Source organism: Pogona vitticeps, chromosome 12, assembly GCF_051106095.1.
Source record: "Pogona vitticeps strain Pit_001003342236 chromosome 12, PviZW2.1, whole genome shotgun sequence".
NCBI lineage: Eukaryota > Metazoa > Chordata > Lepidosauria > Squamata > Agamidae > Pogona > Pogona vitticeps.
The window spans coordinates 14,976,277-14,994,640 of NC_135794.1; the positions used below are offsets into that span (position 1 = coordinate 14,976,277).

Below are 18,364 nucleotides of genomic sequence, written 5' to 3' on the forward strand. Positions count from 1 at the left end.
CGTCGGGAGCGCCGGCGACGTCATCGGTCCGCGCCGTCCGAGGTGGAGGGGGGAGAGCAGGATGCTGAGCCGTCTCCAGGAGCTGCGCCGGGAGGAAGAGACGCTGCTGCGGGTCAAGGCGGCGCTGAACGACCAGCTCAACCGCCTCAAGGTCCGGAGCGGAGGGTCGGGGAGGAGGCGGCGAGGGAAAACTGAGCTGGGAGGGCGGCGGGTGTGTGTGTGTGTGTGTGTGTCTATTTGCAAGGCTGATGATGAGGTCGAAGCTCGGCTCTGCTATAGCCCCGACGGACACGTGTTATTTGATGAACGTGGGCATCTCTTTCTTCGACGTGTTTTTTGCCACCGGTGTGTTAAAGCAACGAGGCGGTTTATTCTGGCTTTTTGGCCCTCCGGCGCTGCTTACAATTGGCTACGATTTATTTAAAAAGGAGCAGGGTCCCCTGACAGGTACTACCTATAGGTAAAAATGAACAAAAAAACCCAAAAACGTGACGGCACCTTAAAGAACAAGTCCACATCCTCAGAAAAGAAATAGATATAACATGTCAAATCTTTATACATGGCATCAAAATAACAGAGATGGTGGCTGGTAAGAAAGTCAGTGAGTGTTTTAACATTGTGGCGACAGCCTTTGATAGGCAGGTCTTTCATTGATGTTTGTGCTGTAAGGAAGTGAGAAAGAAACAATGATAGAATAACTCGAATGTTAATTAGACTGGCTTTTTACAATTGCTAATGAACTTTATAGGTTTTGTAATCAGCTGCAATGGTGTTAGAGGGTTTCCTTAGTCTCATACATCGGAGGGGTTGAAACTCAGTAGATCAGGGGATCCTTGGCCCTTCAGGTGGTTAGAACTGCTGCTCCTGTGATGGCCGATCCCTCCCCAGACTGCATGGAGTCGGAGGGCAATCCCAGTCCAATTGTGGCGCTGGCCCTCGTGGGCCCTGCTTGTTTCCCCAAACACAGAGCTCACAAGGTACCTCTTAATACGCTGCCACCAGGTGATCTCTTTTATCAACTTAGTTTACTTAGAAAAAGATGAAGGTCCATCCAGTGTTGACGTTTCAACAGAACAAGTTTATTAATTAAAGTTGGTAGCTGGAATAATTCATAAGCATATTATTCAAGATTCACTAATTATTAATATTAACCTTCTATATTAATTATCACAGGATACACTCTAGCTAATCACTCCTCGGATCCCCAACCTATCCTTCTCACTCTGATTCCAGACTCAGACTCTCTCAGACTGCGCCTCTTCTCTCAGGCTCCGCCTTTTAACCATATTAACATATAATAAGAATAATGCATAACTTACAATGCATAACTTAGGGTGAATGCTACATTCCTCCTCTCTTAAATATGTTTGTTTGGGAGGGGAAACTCGTTTTCCATCCTAAACAAACATGCATCGTTGCACAAAAACTCTACTTACCCTCTGGCAAAATTCTGCAAACAATAACATCTTATCTAACAATCACACTATCTTATTGCGCTAAACACTCCAATGCCGTTCAATTACATAGTTTGCCATATGCCCCCCCTACCCTTCCGTAGAGAATCCCTGTACATTGAGGCCCACAACAGGGAACATACATAGAAGAGGTTTATTTGGGAGAAACAAAGGTTGTTCACTCGTCAAGCCCATTCATTGCACACTGAAGGTCCCAGTTTTTGTACCCATCAGTTTCACTGAATTGATGCCTGGCTTGATGTGTTCAGAGGAGACTGAAAAGTTCTTGTTATCCACACAAAATCCTTTCAGGTACCTTCATTGAGACCAAATTGCATGAAAGTGTGGAAATTTTTGATGTCTCAAAACTTCATGAGTAGGTAGTTTTGTGTGTGTGTGTGTTGTTGTTTTTTTAAAGGTTGTCATCATGGTAAGCTAAACCTTTGGCCAGATGTAACATGAGGGCTCTGTTCAAATGCAGTCATAACATGGACATTGTAGAGTTGCTCACAGGGGTACAGTATTAGGTTATAGCAATGCCCTCTTTTGAAGACGCAGCTTGCCGTCACTCCGATATTGGGCTCTTGCCTTAGGTTCTGCAGACACCCTAGAGAGTAAGAGTATAAAGAAACATCATATTTATTCATATAAGAAAAGCTGGAAATTAAAATTTAACATATTAAATATAAATATACACTCATATTTATGCCTTGTTATAGATTGCTCCCACAATTTTTTTTACTGATGTTTTCAATGCCTGTGAAATGGGCTGGGGTGGAGCATATGCTTTGTGTAGATGGTGGTCCAGGTTCAGTCATTGGTATTTCTAGGTAGGCCTCGGAAAGACTCCTGAATGAAACCTTTGAGCCAAAATACCATGGGAACAGTTTTGGAATAAACCTGCTTTCTCTAGTTTGTCTGTTTTCTTAAACTGAGCATAACACAGACCACCTTTTGCTAGTTCCATTAAACTTCCCTTGGTTGCTTTCAAGTTCTCCTGATTTTCCTGGAAGTAGGACAGATCAGAGACTTGCCTTGGTCTGACCTAGCACAATTCTTGATGTGTCTTTATTCCTCATCACTCCAGAGATCCCTCTTCACTCCACTCATTGTGCTTCTGATTTTTATGTACTGTATAAATATACAATGAATTCAAGATAAAACATGTCCACTCTCTTTTCCTCATCCAAATCTGCCGTCACAATTCTTAATGGTTTTACAAAACTTTAGTTCTCGTTCTGTGTTCCACAATTCTCCCTTTATGTGCATGGATGGCTTTTTGTATCACTATAGCTTTCCTATTTTACTTTTTGAGAGCAAAATTATGTCAATTGCTTTAGATTGGGGAATTAACCAAGATTCTTTGCAAACACATTTATGCACATTTTATAAATATGTGCCATCCATTTGATTCCAAATTATGGCAACCTTTGCCAAGTCTTTCTTTTTGTGCTGCTCTGGGTTCCCCAAGCTTCCCTAAGGCATAACAGAGTTCTGGTCGCCTTGGCTACTTGCTCTGGAAATCAGACCCTTGTTATTTACAGCAGCCCACCTTACGTGAGCAGGTGTGAGATGAGAGGGTCCCTTAAAGATCTGAACTCATGTGGTTGTTCACATTTTTTTATGGAGGGGTTTGTGTCCCATTTAGTACAGACCCATTGAATCAGTAGCCTTTTTAAGTCTTGACTCTTAAGGTTTCATTGATTTGGTGGATCTGCTATAAGTTGAGGACTAATAATTAGTCAACATTTAGACCTGAAACTTGAAAGGGGGAAACCCCTTGTATCTAAACAATTAGGTGGGCTAAACCACAGAAGCCTGTGCTGCAGGGTCAGAAGACCAAGCAGTCGTAAGATCGAATCCACGCGACGGAGTGAGCGCCTGTCGCTTGTCCCAGCTCCTGCCAACCTAGCGGTTCGAAAGCATGCAAATGCGAGTAGGTTAATAGGGACCACCTCGGTGGGAAGGTAACGGCGTTCCGTGTCTAAGCCGCACTGGCCATGGTGACCATGGAAGATTGTCTTCGGACAAAACGCTGGCTCTGTGGCTTGGAAACGGGGATGAGCACCGCCCCCTAGAGTCGAACACGACTGGACAAAAATTGTCAAGGGGAACCTTTACCTTTACCTATATCCTTTAGAAAATTAAGTTCTTTCAATGTAGTATGTAGCCATAAAAGGACTTGACCAGCCTTGCACCAGACCTGACTTTTGCAGTGTGTGTTTAAATGCCACAAGATTTGGAGAGTATTAGCACAGCTGTCTGCTGGGTGGTGTGAAAAGGAGAGGAAAGGCCAGCACACACAAAGGGCCAGTGTTATAAATAGATGGCCAAGAATGTGCTTTCCGGAAGGAATTAAGAGTTTAAGCTCAATGGCATGTGCAGGCTACTTTCTGCTGTGCTAGTGGAGGCTTGTTACTGTTTCTGCACCTAAAAATTGTGCCGTAGGCATTCCATGTACTGGAATCGTAGACTTTAACTTCCTTAGGTCAGAGACCTATTGGCGGCTTATACAGGCATAAATAAAATCAAATAAGTCACTGCAAAGAATTGGTGCTAATTAATTAGATGTAGTCGCATTACTGGTTTTGTGGCTGTTGCATGACTGGACACAGGATCAGCAATAATAACACCTCATTAAAATTAGAGGCAATTTGCTGCTGTGATTAGTGTGATTTCACTTATGCACACATCAGTTACCAGTAAGATTCTGACTTTGGACACTCAAATGTTTGTATTATTTAAATAGTTTTTAAAGGTAGTTTCTGGTTTTTGCTGTCCTACAGTTTAATGTATTTTGCAGTAATGAGAGTTCAAGTTAATGTATCTGCTCATTTAAAATAAACTCCTAACGTATTTATATTTGGACTTTGGTGCAGGCCCTGGTCATCTCCTGGATTGACTACTGCAATGCTCTCTGCATGGGACTTCCCTTGAGCCCGATTCAGAGACTTCAGCAAGTCCTGAATGTGGCAGCCAGACTGGTAGTGGGTGCGAGTAAATTTGACCACATCACTCCAGTCCTGGCTCACCTCAACTGGTTGCCTGTGGTATCCCGGATCAGGTTCAAGGTTTTGACACTTGCATACAAAGCCCTCCACAGTTTGGGACCATGTTACTTGTCAGAGCGTCCCTCCTTAATGTCATGTTCCCGACGCACAAGATCATTCCAGTCGAGGCTCTTCCGGATGGCCACCCCGAGGGAGGCTCATAAATCCTCTACAAGAGGTAGGGCCTTCTTTGCGGTGGCTCCAACCTTAGGGAACCAGCTTTTGGAGGAGCTCTGCCTAGCCCCCCCCCCTCTGGTGGACATTTAGGAAGCAGTTAATAGACGTTGCTTTTCAGGGAGGCTTTCCACATCAACCACAGGTGATCACCTTCCCCACCTCCTTTCCTCTGTCCATTCTGGGTTTATATGATTACTCTTTGCCACAGGGCTTGGAAAATTTTAGAATGTCTCACCAGTCAGTCAGAAATTTCACCAGTCAGCATGACTGGACTATAGCCTTGCAATTTGTGTTTAACCTTAAATTTAAACTAGGCACTTTCTACATAACAATGTGTACAAACCCAAAATAAACCCTCAGACTTGGGTTGCTTTATTACCTGCTTACCTGTGGGGTCATGAAGCTTGTATTTTGAATGCCTTTCTTTTGGATATCTCCAGCAAAAATAAAACTGAAAGCAGAAGTGCCTGGCCTCTTAAGGAGCCAGGTTGTTCGGTTGAAATTGGGAGCAGGGAATCTCCATATTCTCCAGCATGGGACTACTCTACATTCTCCTGCAGAGCTATATATCTATGTGCAGCTCGAACTCTCTACTTGGGAGAAGAGGGCTGTTATTCCTTTTACAATGGGAAGTGGGAGGGGAGGACTGCAGGATCAGAGAGAGAGGGGGACTAAGGGTAAGGAGGGAGGGAGGGAGGGAGCTGTGGCTTGTCAAGCAGCGCCTTTTCACTTGTCACAGACAAGTGGATTTTTCGAGCCCTGCTGTGCCATCTGTTTTTAGGACTATTATTGTTGCTTTTAATGTTTTTATCTTTATTTTTGTTCTCTGTTATACGTGTTGTAACTGCCCAGAGTAGTGCCTTGGCAATAATGGGAATGGCATACAAATTGAATGAATGAATTAATATTTATGAAGGAGAGTAACTAATTCTTTGTAGATTTTACCACATTACTGTGTGATGGTGACCAGAGGTTGTAGCATCAGACAAGTATCTTGTATCCATGGTGCTCAACCTTGGGTACTCAGATGTTCTTGGATTACAACTCCCGCCTTCACCACTAGCTATGCTGGTCAGAATTTCAGGGAGTTGTAGTCCAAGAACATCTGGGGATCCAATGAACAAAAATTGTTATAGAGCATTGGGCCCCAACCTTGGGCCTCCAGATGTTCTGTGACTTCAACTCCCAGAAATCCTGGCCAGCATAGGTGGTGGTGAAGACTTCTGGGGGTTGTAGTCCAAGAGCATCTGTAGACCCAAGATTGGGGACCACCATTCTAGAGGTTTTGTACTACATCTTGGTCAGTAAGGCTGACAGCTGGGAGGGATGGGAAAACCACCTGGTTGCTTACCCCAATGAATTAAATTGCTTTATTAAGCAAATCTTGGGACTGAGGCCTTTTATAATCTGCTTAGCCTTAATTTATATACAGTATTCTTTCCTCCAGTGAGCTCAGTCAAATGTTTCTGGTTCTCCTCCTCACTAATTTATCCTCACAACATTCCTGTGAGGTAGATCACACTCAAACAAAGTGTCTAGTCTAAGCTCACAATGTGAGTTTCATGGTTACTCTGCACCCGTTCTCATCCCTCCTTGTGAATTTGACTGACCTTGGCAACTGAATTTTTGTGTTTGAATTGTTGCACTGCAGTCTTTTTCCTGTTTGCGGGTAAAGGAGCTGAATGAAGAGACTATGTGTTGCCTAACCATTGTTTCAACACCAACTATTGGAAACTTTTCTAGGTGGAAGAGCTGGCTCTTCAGTCCATGATCAATGCAAGGGAAGAGAATATGCCCATCTCTTCTGCGGATCTAACGGAAGAACATCAAAATGTAAGCCCCCCCCCCCTCATATCTGCTTTTGCTTATGAGGAAATCGGCTTTTGCATTTAGTGCCAGAGAAGACAAGTATTCTGATTCTAAGGAGGCGATGCAAGGCATTTTGCATGTCTGAATCACTATGCCATTTATTTCCTCCCAGCTGGAAAAGAGATGATGATTTGCTTCCCCTGCCAAAATGTACTTGGAGCGGTTGAATTATTTGTAGCTGTGGTGGCGTGCTGAGCCACTACTGTCAGTCAGTGGCAGGAAAGGTTGGAATGTGAGACAGTACCTAATGGCAAACAAGGAGGTTAAAAAATACAAAATATATTTAAAGAAGCATAGTATCTGAGTGTGATACCTAGTGTGCTGTGGGGTTATGGTGACAGACTAGGAGGCCTGGGTTTGAATCCCCCCCAGCCATTGAGGCTAACTGGGGGGCATGGAACTGGTAAAACGACTCCTGAAATACCTCATTCACCTTGAAAGCCCTATTAGGGTCACTATAATTGGGTCCAAATTGACAGTGCATAACAAGAACTATGTAGTTCTATCCCCATTGGTCCTCTGTGGTCGGGCACAATCCTTGTTCTAACCTCTTAATTGGAGTCACTAGATTAGGGGCTAGAAGTGACCTTGACTTTATAAATGAGGTGGGCAAGCTTGGAAGCTCCAGGGATCATTTCGCCAGCGCCAACAGGTGAAATAAGACACTGCTGGAAAGTCATGTCTGGTTTTAAAGCTAAGCAATAAAAAGCAAATGAAGGTTTTTGCCTAAGTGGGCAGAATCCTGCTGGGCGTTTCCACTGGTGTAGGTATAGGTGTAATTGTGTAAATCATAGCAGCAAACATGTAAGCTGCTGCTCACAGTCCTGGTTATGTGTCTGTCACACGACTTTGCATGGAATGCAAGCAGCAATGGCAATCCACCAGAGTTTATGCTGTTATACTGGTGTAAAATTCCCAGTAGGTTTCTGACCAATGTGCATCTTCGTGGTGTATCTTGTGTTAGAGGAGAACCACCAATGTAGGAGTTCAGTTCTACTTTTTGGGAGGAAAAAGTTTTCTGGGGAACTTTTAAGGCCACAGAAATAGCCTTGAGGGCTGCATGATTCCCACCTACACTGTAAAACAAATGAGCATGGGAAACTGAATGGAAGTTTGTAAAGCACCCAGTGCCTTCGTGGTAGAGCACATCTGGATGGCTCAGCACATCTGGATGGCTCTTGTCAGCCAGTACTCCTCCCGTTTCCCCACTTAGGAGGTCTGTTTTTGCTCTCTTCTGGGCTGTTGGCAACCCCATGGATTCTTCCATGCGGGAGCAGGCTCTGCTCCAGGAAGGCCGCCTTGAGGGTGTGTGAAATGTAACGCAAGGGTGTTAATGCAGGTCCTTACACCCTTCAAGGAAAAGATGCTCTTCTCATTTGTGTCCCTTGGCTTGAAGTAACCTGTTTGTTTCCCTCATTCTGAATTCAGGAGCAGATGGACAATGAAGCAGCTATCAATCAGACTAAACTGCAGCTACAAATGTGTATCAGTGAAGAAGAGGAGGAGGAGGAGGAAGAAGAAGAACAGGAATCGGATTCCTAAAGTGGGGCATACAGCAGTCTGACTACCCTTCCCCACCTCCCACTCAGGAACCTCCCTGTTTTCCATTTAAAAAAAAATATGACTGTACGAGACTTTGCCTGGTGCTGCAGAGATCCGGCTGTACTAAGAAATGCAACAGCATTTCGCAAAGCCTTCCAAAAGTGAAGATAAACTGTTGGTAGGAATGTGGTGTTGATTCATAACTATGTAGCATGTTTTATCCTTAACACACAAACACACTCTTGGAGCCAAGTAGCATTCAGGAGATGCCAGGACACAGCTCTCAAAGCAATAATTTCTCCATGAAACATCTATGGCTGGTAAAAATGATAATTCTAAACAAACGGCAGCAGCAAAACCACATTAGGTAAAACTGTTCAAACTATAAAACAAAGGAAAAAAGAACTAATCCAGGACTCTGTGCATGTAGCTATTTGGTGGGTTTGCTGTGGCATAAAACCACTACTGATAATGATATCTAACCATCTTTTGTTCGTTGTATAAACCTTTGAACACATCATTAATTGTCTGCAAGTAATATTAGAAGGGATGTGGTGACGCTGCAGGTTAAGCCACAGAAGCCTCTGTGCTGCAAGGTCAGAAGACCTGCAGTCGTAAGATTGAATCCACGTGACGGAGTGAGCTCCTGTTGCTTGTCCCAGCTCCTCGCCAACCTAGCAGTTTGAAAGCATGTTAAAAATGAGAGTAGATAAATAGGTACCATCTCGGTGGGAAGGTAAAACGGTGTTCCCTAGTCACACTGGCCACGTGACAACACAAACTGTCTACGGACAAACGCTGGCTCTATGGCTTGGAAACGGGGATGAACACCATGCCCTAGTGTTGGACATGGCTGGACTAAAATGTCAAGGGCAACCATTACCTTTAATATTAGAAAACAACTGGTTTTTATTTTTTTTGGTGCTTCCCTTCATAAGGGTCCTGTGAGAGTCCAACAAGTTTCATCCAATTATTGTATAATAATTATTTTTTCATCTTTTTTTGTGAAAGTTTTCCTGAATGGGGTGGCCCAATTATTCTCACTCGCCAACACTGTTTGGCCACTTGTAACCTTTGCTGCAGGGTCAGAATACCAGCAGTCGTAAGATCGAATCCACGTGATGGAGGGAGCTCCCGTCACTTTGTCCCAGCTCCTCGCCAACCTAGCAGTTCAAAAGCATGTAAATGCGAGTAGATAAATAGGGACCACCTCGGTGGGAAAGTAAACAGTGTTCCGTGTATAGCCGCGCTGGCCACGTGACAACGGAAACTATCTTCAGACAAAACGCTGACTCTACGGCTTGGAAACAGGGATGAGTACCGCCCCTAGAGTCACTGTAATTAGGTTTAGGGTAAGCAATGAGTCTCTTACCTTAAATTCCTTAGCCTGAAGCCATATTCTGCTGTAGGGTTACGAATGTGGCTGTGCCCAAGTGAGACAGGGAATGTTTGTAGCAGTGGCTTCTAGCATAATGCGGAGCTATCCTTCCCTTTGTTTGGTCATCATAGCCTCGGAAGGAGGAGGAACTGCTGCGTCATCACAACAGCCTTGCGGTTGACAAAGTGAGTAGCACTGGTCATGTTCCTAATGGTTTTCCTTCCATGTGCAGGCTTTAGTGGCTGTCTCCTGTTTTGCCACTTACAGGCAAAACGCTCTTAGACCTGGAAGTATTAGGGAGTTTATTTGGGCAGGTCCCTGTGTGGTGTCTGCTGAGAGTCGCATGCACCAGCTCACCAGACTCCCAGGCTGAGAGGAGCATCGGCTACCGCAGGACGAGCCTGTTTTAGAAGGTCCTCCCTTTGTGTCCCTGGCTAGAAGTGGAGAGGACCAGTGAGGTCGGGGGGCGGAGGCCGTAGAGACCAAGGCGAGAGGCACACCCACCCTTTCATTACAAATGCTTCGAGCTGCAAGCAGCACTTCCTTAAAAAAAAAAGCAGTTCCCTGGAGTAAATTCATGATATATTTATTAGTGTAAGATGAAATTGCTCAACATCTGAAAGAATAAAATGATTAAAAGAATTTTCAAACACAAAGTCTGCACAGTTTTTCATATCAAACATCAGCTGATATAGAAGGGAACCGATACTGAGGCATTTGGAAAAAAAACAATTTTGACCATGGCTGAGGGTTACTCCTATCTCTCATTCTCAAAATACAAATCTCAACTGAGAGAAGTGCACCACTAATTCCAAAATATCTAACCGACACTGGAAAAAATAAATAGAAGTGCCAACAGATTTCTTTATGTTGACAAGAGGAGGCTTTGCTGAGGTCCTGCTCACATTACCAAGAGTTCATTGTAAAAAGCTCAGAACAGTGACTGGAACTCGGATTTCGGATTCATAGCAGCTAACACATGCTCGGGGAGAGGCCTGTTCGAAGCATCCCTTACCACGTCGCTTGAAACTGACTAAGCAAGACTGAAAAAGTACCACCAAGTTACAAATGCTTCATGTCAAAACAACCTAGGTAAGGGGGTAGGAAGGCAGTAGCTCCAGCCAGATTTCCCATTGCAAAAGGGTATCCAGCATTTACTCCAAATCGGCATACCACTAACTTAAAGCATCACATGTTTGGTCAGTTAACAAAGTAAGTAATCAAAACACAACAGCTGTCATTTTAGAATCTGAAAGAGAGAGAGAGAAAGAGGTTGGCACAGAAAAATAATTTGGCACATGCTAAGTAGAGAGAGGTGTTTTTCCTTAAATGGGATGGGGGAAATGCACTTTTTAGTAGACAAGAAGCTTTGAAGAAACAGGACCAAAACAGCGTTGCTTTAAATAGCTAATAGGAGGAAGGACCCAAATGCCAATCCACCAAGCGCCCTTGGGTCTTCTGTGGGGCTCCCTGGTCAACCCTCTCCTTGGAATGATGGTTGTGTAGCAGCAGCACTTGGTGGATTCTCCGCATCCTTGTTTGATTGTCAGACTCCGCCAGCGTGGGTCGGGGTACTAGGCTGGTTAAGGCCAATGGTGGAACACAGCCAGCCTGCAAAATCCACTTCTTCTGCTTCGGATCTCTTGATGAACGTGTGGACCTGAAGGAGGCCAAAGAATAAAGTTACCACCACCCCAAAGAAAAACAGGGCAGAGTTCCTAACTGCGTGCTGGCTCCAAGGCAAGGAAGGCCTGTCGTAGAGTGGCACAATGCTTTCCTCCTTACTTCCTTGTGGCCACTGTTGTTGCACACTGTTGCGCAGCACACAGAGAGCCAGAAGTGTCACTAAAGCGGCGGTTGTGGGCTTTTTTGGGCTCTTTGGCTGTGTTCTGAAGGTTGTTCTTCCTAACGTTTCACCAGTCTCTGTGGCCGCCATCTTCAGAGGACAGCACTGTCAGAGAGACCAGCCACAGAGACTGGCGAAACGTCAGGAAGAACAACCTTCAGAACACGGCCAAGAGCCCGAAAAACCCACAACAACCATTAGATTCCGGCCGTGAAAGCCTTCGCGAATACAATGTCACTAAAGCCCTTCTTTTTTTGTTCATGTCAGAAACAACACAGTCTCATTAACAGAGACAGCAGATACCGTATTTTTTGCACCATAAGACACACTTTTTTCCCACTAAACAGGGGGGTGGAAAGTCTGTGCGTCTTATGGAGTGAAGAAAACAGATTATATTTTCCTGTTTTCTTCTCTTAAAAAATTGGTGCGTCTTATGGAAAGGTGCGTCTTATGGTGCGAAAAATACGGTAATTGTTGCCCAACAACAGGCAACATCAAGAACACTGAGGGCAGCTAACGTTAAGTCTTCTAATGGTCCATATTGAGAGGAGTACAGAGTACACTGACAGAGGTGTCAAGTGGCTGGTTTCTTCTTCTGCACTCACAAAAGACTGTATATCTTGAGGGGAAAACCCAATTTTCTTAAGTTCAGATTGGTCCTATCCACTCTAGCCTTTAGCCCGAGTAACCCAGTGCTGGAGAGGGCTAGTTCTGTCTTTCCACATTGTAGTCCTAGCACTCTCTGCTGTTTCTTTGAGATTCATCGATATTCGAACCAACCTTTTTCTTGATTTTAATCTCGGAGGGATGGGATGGGAGACAAAGTGTGGAGGGCACAAGGAAAGCTCAGAGAAAGAATCAGAACAGGTAAACTGAAAAATTAGGGTTCCATTTACCATAAGCTGCTTTAAATCCGCCCTCTCTGCTGGATTCTTGATCAAGCTGTACAAAAAAGAACAGAGGGAGCCATTATTGCGCGTTCCAGTTCTCTCAAAATCTGATCAAAATGATAGCAGAGGCTGCTCCTTTTGCCTAAGACCTGGCACCCTATTGCCTGCAACAGCTCTCCATAGCATGAGCTGCATGGCTTTCATTCATTTAACCGGGTTGGAGCAAGACCTCCCCGGAATGCCAGGTTGTACCACGTTATAAACTAAGGGCAAAGCTGTGCCAGTTTGGTGTGTGAGCCGGAAAATCCACAAACATCTTGATCCAGCCAACTTGTTTTGAATTGTTTTCAAAGAAAGGAAATACATCTTTCTTTTCTTTCCTTCCCCATTCATACTAGCGCTCTTAGAATTCCTTTTAAAAAGGGAAAAAAATCCTGGGGGGAAAAACTCCTCAGGAGTTGAACTCACCATTTGTTCACAAAGTCCTGGAATTCTGGACTAAAGACCCCACTGGGAAGCTTGGGAGGAGGCTGCCGGGTGACATTACGAAGAGATGGATGCAAACAGGAATCAACGTTAACTTGTGGCATTTTCATTGCTGTATAATACTTATTATTATAAAATACTTCTATTCTAATACATCAGCTCAACAAGACAAAAAAGTATGGCAGATGATGCTATTGACAGGCAGAGATTCAATATTCGTGGGGTTCTTTGTAGGAGAGAAGGATCAGGTTTATTCCCACATGCAGCAGCAGAGGTAAAAGCCTAAGCTGAATTTTTAAAAGCAGAGATAGACTGCCAAACCACCCTGTTCTTGTGCCTTTTAAATATTAAATGTTAGCTGCCTTTTGTGTTGCTGTACTAACAGGCATCTATCCTTGCAGGCTGCTGATGCCATCGGTCAGGGACCTGACGGCAAAATTTTGAAAACTGGCTTTATTTCAGAATGGCAGACAAAACAAAAGCAGTTGTCAATCATCAGCAGAAATGTAGAAAAGCTACGAGGTAAAAGCCCGTGCATAGAGGTATACAACCGTGACTCTAAAATCAGAAGCCCAGAAAAGGAGATCACACAGCTCTCGATCCTGTGCTGTCCCCTCAATCAGGACATGGGAGGCTGAATCACAACCGGATAGGTAGGTGCAATCAACAGGGTCATAACTAACTCTGCAGAATTTAAGTCATTTGCAGCCTTGCTTGGTTTAGGGATACCAGAGAATAACGGCTGCCAGAACAATATTCTGCGGCAGTCGGAAGGGGTCTTTTGCATCTCAGGTGCAAGTTGACAAATCGCTTCAAACGGGCAAAATCAGCAATTGTCCTGATTGGGGAGAGCAGCAGTTGTTAGTAGAAAAGAATGTAGTGGTGTACCCTTAAATGTGAAATGTGACACAAGCTAGCTTACCTCATTGACTATATAATCTAGGAGTTCGAAGATAGCCATTGGTGGTCTGCTATCGGAACCGTAGGCTGAAAAAGCCGTAGCAGAAGGTTATAAATCGCAAGAGAGGTTATAAACTAACAACGTGCTCTGTACCATTTGTAACTTTTCTTCTGCTAGTACTAGTTATTAAAACTGCTTTAGCAGGTTCAAACAGAGAGACAACAATTTGTTGTTGTTGTTAGGCACCCTTCAGTCTCGAAAGACTATGGTGACGTGCTCTGACTTGGAACAGTGTCTAGTGTGGCTGAGGAGGCCAATTCGAGAGTGACAATCTCTTCCACACTTTAAAAAAAACTACAACCCTGCTCCAGATGGCTTGGAAATTCATTCCCCTTTGTTTTCAGAAGGTGAGAGGAGAAGCGGGTATTGTGATGCTATGACAAGCATTACACTGGACAGAGGCCAATGTCGTAAGCTATACTCCCCCTACATTTGTCTCCACTTAAAGCCAGATAATAATTGATAAAAAAAATTCATATGAAAGGAGCACTGCGTTTTTGCACTTAATTACTACCGCATATACTCGAGTATAAGCTGACCCGACTATAAGCTGAGGCACCCAATTTTACCACAAAAAACTGGGAAAACTTATTGACTCGAGTATAAGACGAGGGTGGAAAATGCAGCAGCTACTGGTAAATTTCAAAAATAAAAATAGATACCAATAACATTACATTAATTGAGGCATCAGTAGGTTAAATGTTTATGAAGATACTGCCCTTCTGTATTCTTTACATTTCACTGTTTGTCTGTGATACAGCCATCCTGGAGCATGTGAAGGACAGCTGGCAGGACTTCACACGCCACACACAAGATTGCTGGCTTACACACTTGAATCCCACAAGATGCTGGCCCAGTTATTTGCTTCTAGTTTAAAAAAAAAAAAAAAAAACATAAAATTCTGCTTCAGAGTTCTGAAGAAAGAACGCCGGGCCTTATTTTAGAGAACGGCCACTCCTGGTGGCTTTCAGAAGCAGTGATTTTGCTTCTCCCGCAAGATAGGGAAGGGCCCAGGGGCAAAAACTGCCTTGTGAGTTCATGTGGAACCCAGAAGCCATGTACAATCATACCCCAACCTCAGAAAACACTCTTCCTTTCTAGCCCCCGCACGTAGCCAAAGTTGCCTTACCACTCATGGGACGGCCTGGTGTTCTTTGCCTGGGCGACGTCTCCGAGATCGGCGAGTCAGCCCCAATGGGGCACCCAAACATGAGCTCCAGCTCCTTCGAATCTGGTGGGGGAATCGGGTATCTGCCAATAGCCATTTCTACCAGCGAGAGCCCCATGCTCCAGATATCCGACTGCACCGAATAGTGAGTCCCCTGTAGTCTTTCTGGCTACATGCAGAAAATGACAACAACAACAACAACAAAAATGAAAGCAAGTAAAACTCTGAGGGGCAGCAGAAATTTGCAACATGGTCTAGGGAACATTTCATTCAGCCGTAACCTGGGAAGTATGACAAGGGAAGCAAAAGGGAGGGAGAAGCTTGACTCTACATGTTGTCTCAGGTACTCTTTCTGTTTTGGGTTTTCTGCTTCACCCAAAGCCACCCACCCACCCACCCACCCACCCCTAAATAGCTAACAATTTGGTTTGGAAGCCTGTAGGATGTGCAGATCTTCAAGGGTGACTGAGCTGCTGAACATTCCACAAATACCAACATGTTTAAAAAATATTTGCTATTGGTGTACTATCTATTAAATCTCCCCCAACAAAGAAAACTGTGTAACCATCTGGCTTCCACAACCATTTTTAGCATCTCCTATTAAAACTGACCCTGAAATGAATAGGTACCATTTCTATCAAGGGGTGTCTCTGTACAAGGCAGATACACCAGAGTCAGAACTACGATTCCACACTCCTACCCACCTTGCGCTTGGAAGTTCAAAGACCACAGAGGTTCCTTGCAAGGTCTGATCCCAGAAATGTCAATCCTGACTACAGCATTTCTGGGTCGAAAGCAGCTTGTGACAACTGCACACACCTTATTCTGCTGCAGGGCTAGCAAAAGACATCAGCATGCATCACAGAAAAAAATCTACATGCAAATTGGGACTGCACAAATTCCTATCCCATAGCGTTGCCTGCATAAGAGGCATTTCTGCTGTGGACGATCTCAACCATCTGTACTTACGGACATGTACGACCGTGTGCCCACAAAGGAGTTTGCCATTGAATCTATCAGTTGTCCACTGACACCAAAATCACAAAGCTTGATCTCCCCTCTAGAGTTTACCAAAATGTTGGATGGCTTAACATCTGGGAGGGAAAAAAGAAGAAGGTGAATGGAGGATATATTTTTAATTTTATTTAAGGCCTTTCAGCCCTGCCTTTGATCTCTGAAGTTCCCAGAGTGATTACAATGAAATGGGAGAATTGAGCCACAAAAAGGAACCAAAAAAAAAAAAAAAAGAGTGAAGGGTGACATGCTCCCTTTCTTCTTAATCTCTTTTCTACTTCCAAAAACACTCATTTTCCTTTGATAGCAAAGAGGGCAGAATGTCCCCGGGATGATCTGGGGAGCAGCATGGTCACCTCACAACCTCTGGGAACAGGTTTTCCAGCTGTGCTGCAAAGAAACCCCACCTTACCCATGATGTTTGTTTTTAAACAAGTCACCGATACACACAACAAGTTGTGTATGGAATGTGCACCTTGTTTGTCACCAAAGTAGTACAGTATTTGGATGACGTTTCTGGGAGCACTAACTGGTTTTCAGACAAGTCACAGAATCCCCCACACATAATTGGTTTAATGAGGAAGAGGTTTGGGTTGTTGTTTTTTTTTAAAGAGCCTTTCCCGCCTCTACTGCCACCCCACCTCACCAAATTCTGGAGGTGCAGCAAGAGTTGTTGTGACAAGGGATGCAGGAAGACCCTCAAGGATCCACAAAAACATTTGGGGAGTGAGTGTTTAGCCCTGCACTACAGTAGCATAGTACAGGTTATACAAGTATAATAATAATAATAATAATAATAATAATAATAATAATAATAATAATAATAATAATAATAATAATAATAATAATAATAATAATAATAATAATAATAATAATAATAATAATAATAATAATAATAATAGTGTGCCATCAAGTCAATTGTTTCTGACAAGCTGGATTCCGAAGAGGCAGAGGAACTCGAGACCAAATTGCTAACTTGCGCTGGATTATGGAGAAAGCCAGAGAGTTCCAGAAAAATATCTACTTCTGCTCCATTGACTATGCGAAAGCCTTTGACTGTGTGGACCACAGCAAACTATGGCAAGTTCTTAAAGAAATGGGAGTGCCTGACCACTTTATCTGTCTCCTGACAAACCTATATGTGGGACAGGAAGCAACAGTTAGAACTGGTCATGGAACAACTGAGTGGTTCAAAATTGGGAAAGGAGTACGGCAAGGCTGTATATTGTCCCCCAGCTTATTTAACTTATATGCAGAATACATCATGCGGAAGGCTGGACTGGAAGAAACCCAAGCCGGAATTAAGATTGCCGGAAGAAATATCAACAACCTCCGATATGCAGATGATACCACTCTGATGGCAGAAAGTGAGGAGGAATTAAAGAACCTTGTAATGAGAGTGAAAGAGGAGAGTGCAAAAAACGGTCTGAAACTCAACATCAAAAAAACTAAGATCATGGCCACTGGTCCCATCACCTCCTGGGAAATAGAAGGGGAAGATATGGAGGCAGTGTCAAATTTTATCTTCCTGGGCTCCATGATCACTGCAGATGGAGACAGCAGCCCTGAAATTAAAAGGCGCCTTCTTCTTGGGAGGAAAGCGATGACAAATCTTGACAGCATCTTGAAAAGCAGAGACATCACCTTGCCAACAAAAGTCCAAATAGTCAAAGCTATGGTTTTTCCTGTCGTGATGTATGGAAGTGAGAGCTGGACCATAAAGAAAGCAGACCGCCGAAGAATTGATGCCTTTGAATTGTGGTGCTGGAGGAGGCTCTTGAGAATCCCCTGGACTGCAAGGAGAACTAACCTATCAGTTCTAAAGGAAATCAACCCTGAATGCTCACTTGAAGGACAGATCCTGAAGCTGAGGCTCCAGTACTTTGGCCATCTCATGAGAAGAAAAGAGTCCTTGGAAAAAACCTTGATGTTAGGAAGGTGTGATGGCAAGAGGAGAAGGGGACGACCGAGGATGAGATGGCTGGACAGTGTCTGCGAAGCAACCAACATGAACCTGACACAACTCCGGGAGGCAGTAGAAGACAGGAGGGCCTGGCGTGCTCTGGTCCATGGGGTCACGAAGAGTCGGACACGACTAAACGACTAAACACACACACATCAAGTCAATTCTGACTTGCAGTGACCCTTCTCCAGCATTTCTAAACAAAGAATACAGTGGTGCCCCACTTAACGATTACCCCGCTCCACGACGAAATCGCTTAACGATGAGGTTTTTGCGATCGCAATACCAATCACAAAACAATGTTTAAATAGGGAAAATCTGCTTGACGATGATCGGTTCCCTGCTTCGGGAACGGATTCTTCGCTTTACGACGATCAAAACAGCTGATTGTCAGGTTCTCAAAATGGCCACCTGCTGTTCAAAATGGCTCCCCACTGTGTTTAGGGCGGATTTTTCGCTTTACAGGCACCGGAAAATGGCTGCCCCATGGAGGTTCTTCACTGGACGGTGAGGTATTTCGCCCATTGGAAGGCATGAAGCAGTTTTCAATGCATTTCAATGGGATT

The 18,364-nt window shown here is 44.1% G+C and overlaps 2 protein-coding genes across 3 annotated transcripts in view; one reads left to right on the forward strand and one right to left on the reverse strand.

Moving 5' to 3' along the window:
• On the forward strand, positions 1-10,126 carry SNAPC5 (small nuclear RNA activating complex polypeptide 5). The gene is made up of 3 exons (XM_020805673.3): positions 1-151; positions 6,425-6,514; positions 7,979-10,126. The coding sequence occupies exons 1-3, from the start codon at positions 62-64 to the stop codon at positions 8,090-8,092; spliced, it is 294 nt and encodes a 97-aa protein (XP_020661332.3). The 5' UTR covers positions 1-61; the 3' UTR covers positions 8,093-10,126.
• Positions 10,041-18,364, reverse strand: part of MAP2K1 (mitogen-activated protein kinase kinase 1) — a 63,985-nt gene continuing 55,661 nt past the window's right edge. The window contains exons 6-11 of one of the 2 annotated variants that reach the window (XM_072982078.2): positions 15,791-15,915; positions 14,783-14,990; positions 13,615-13,679; positions 12,675-12,736; positions 12,213-12,258; positions 10,041-11,130 (exon numbers count right to left, since the gene is read on the reverse strand). In XM_072982078.2, the coding sequence (XP_072838179.1) occupies positions 11,017-11,130; positions 12,213-12,258; positions 12,675-12,736; positions 13,615-13,679; positions 14,783-14,990; positions 15,791-15,915 (620 nt within the window). In that variant the 3' untranslated portion in view covers positions 10,041-11,016. The remainder of the gene's footprint in view (positions 11,131-12,212; positions 12,259-12,674; positions 12,737-13,614; positions 13,680-14,782; positions 14,991-15,790; positions 15,916-18,364) is intronic. The other variant, XM_072982079.2, reaches the window with a different exon arrangement.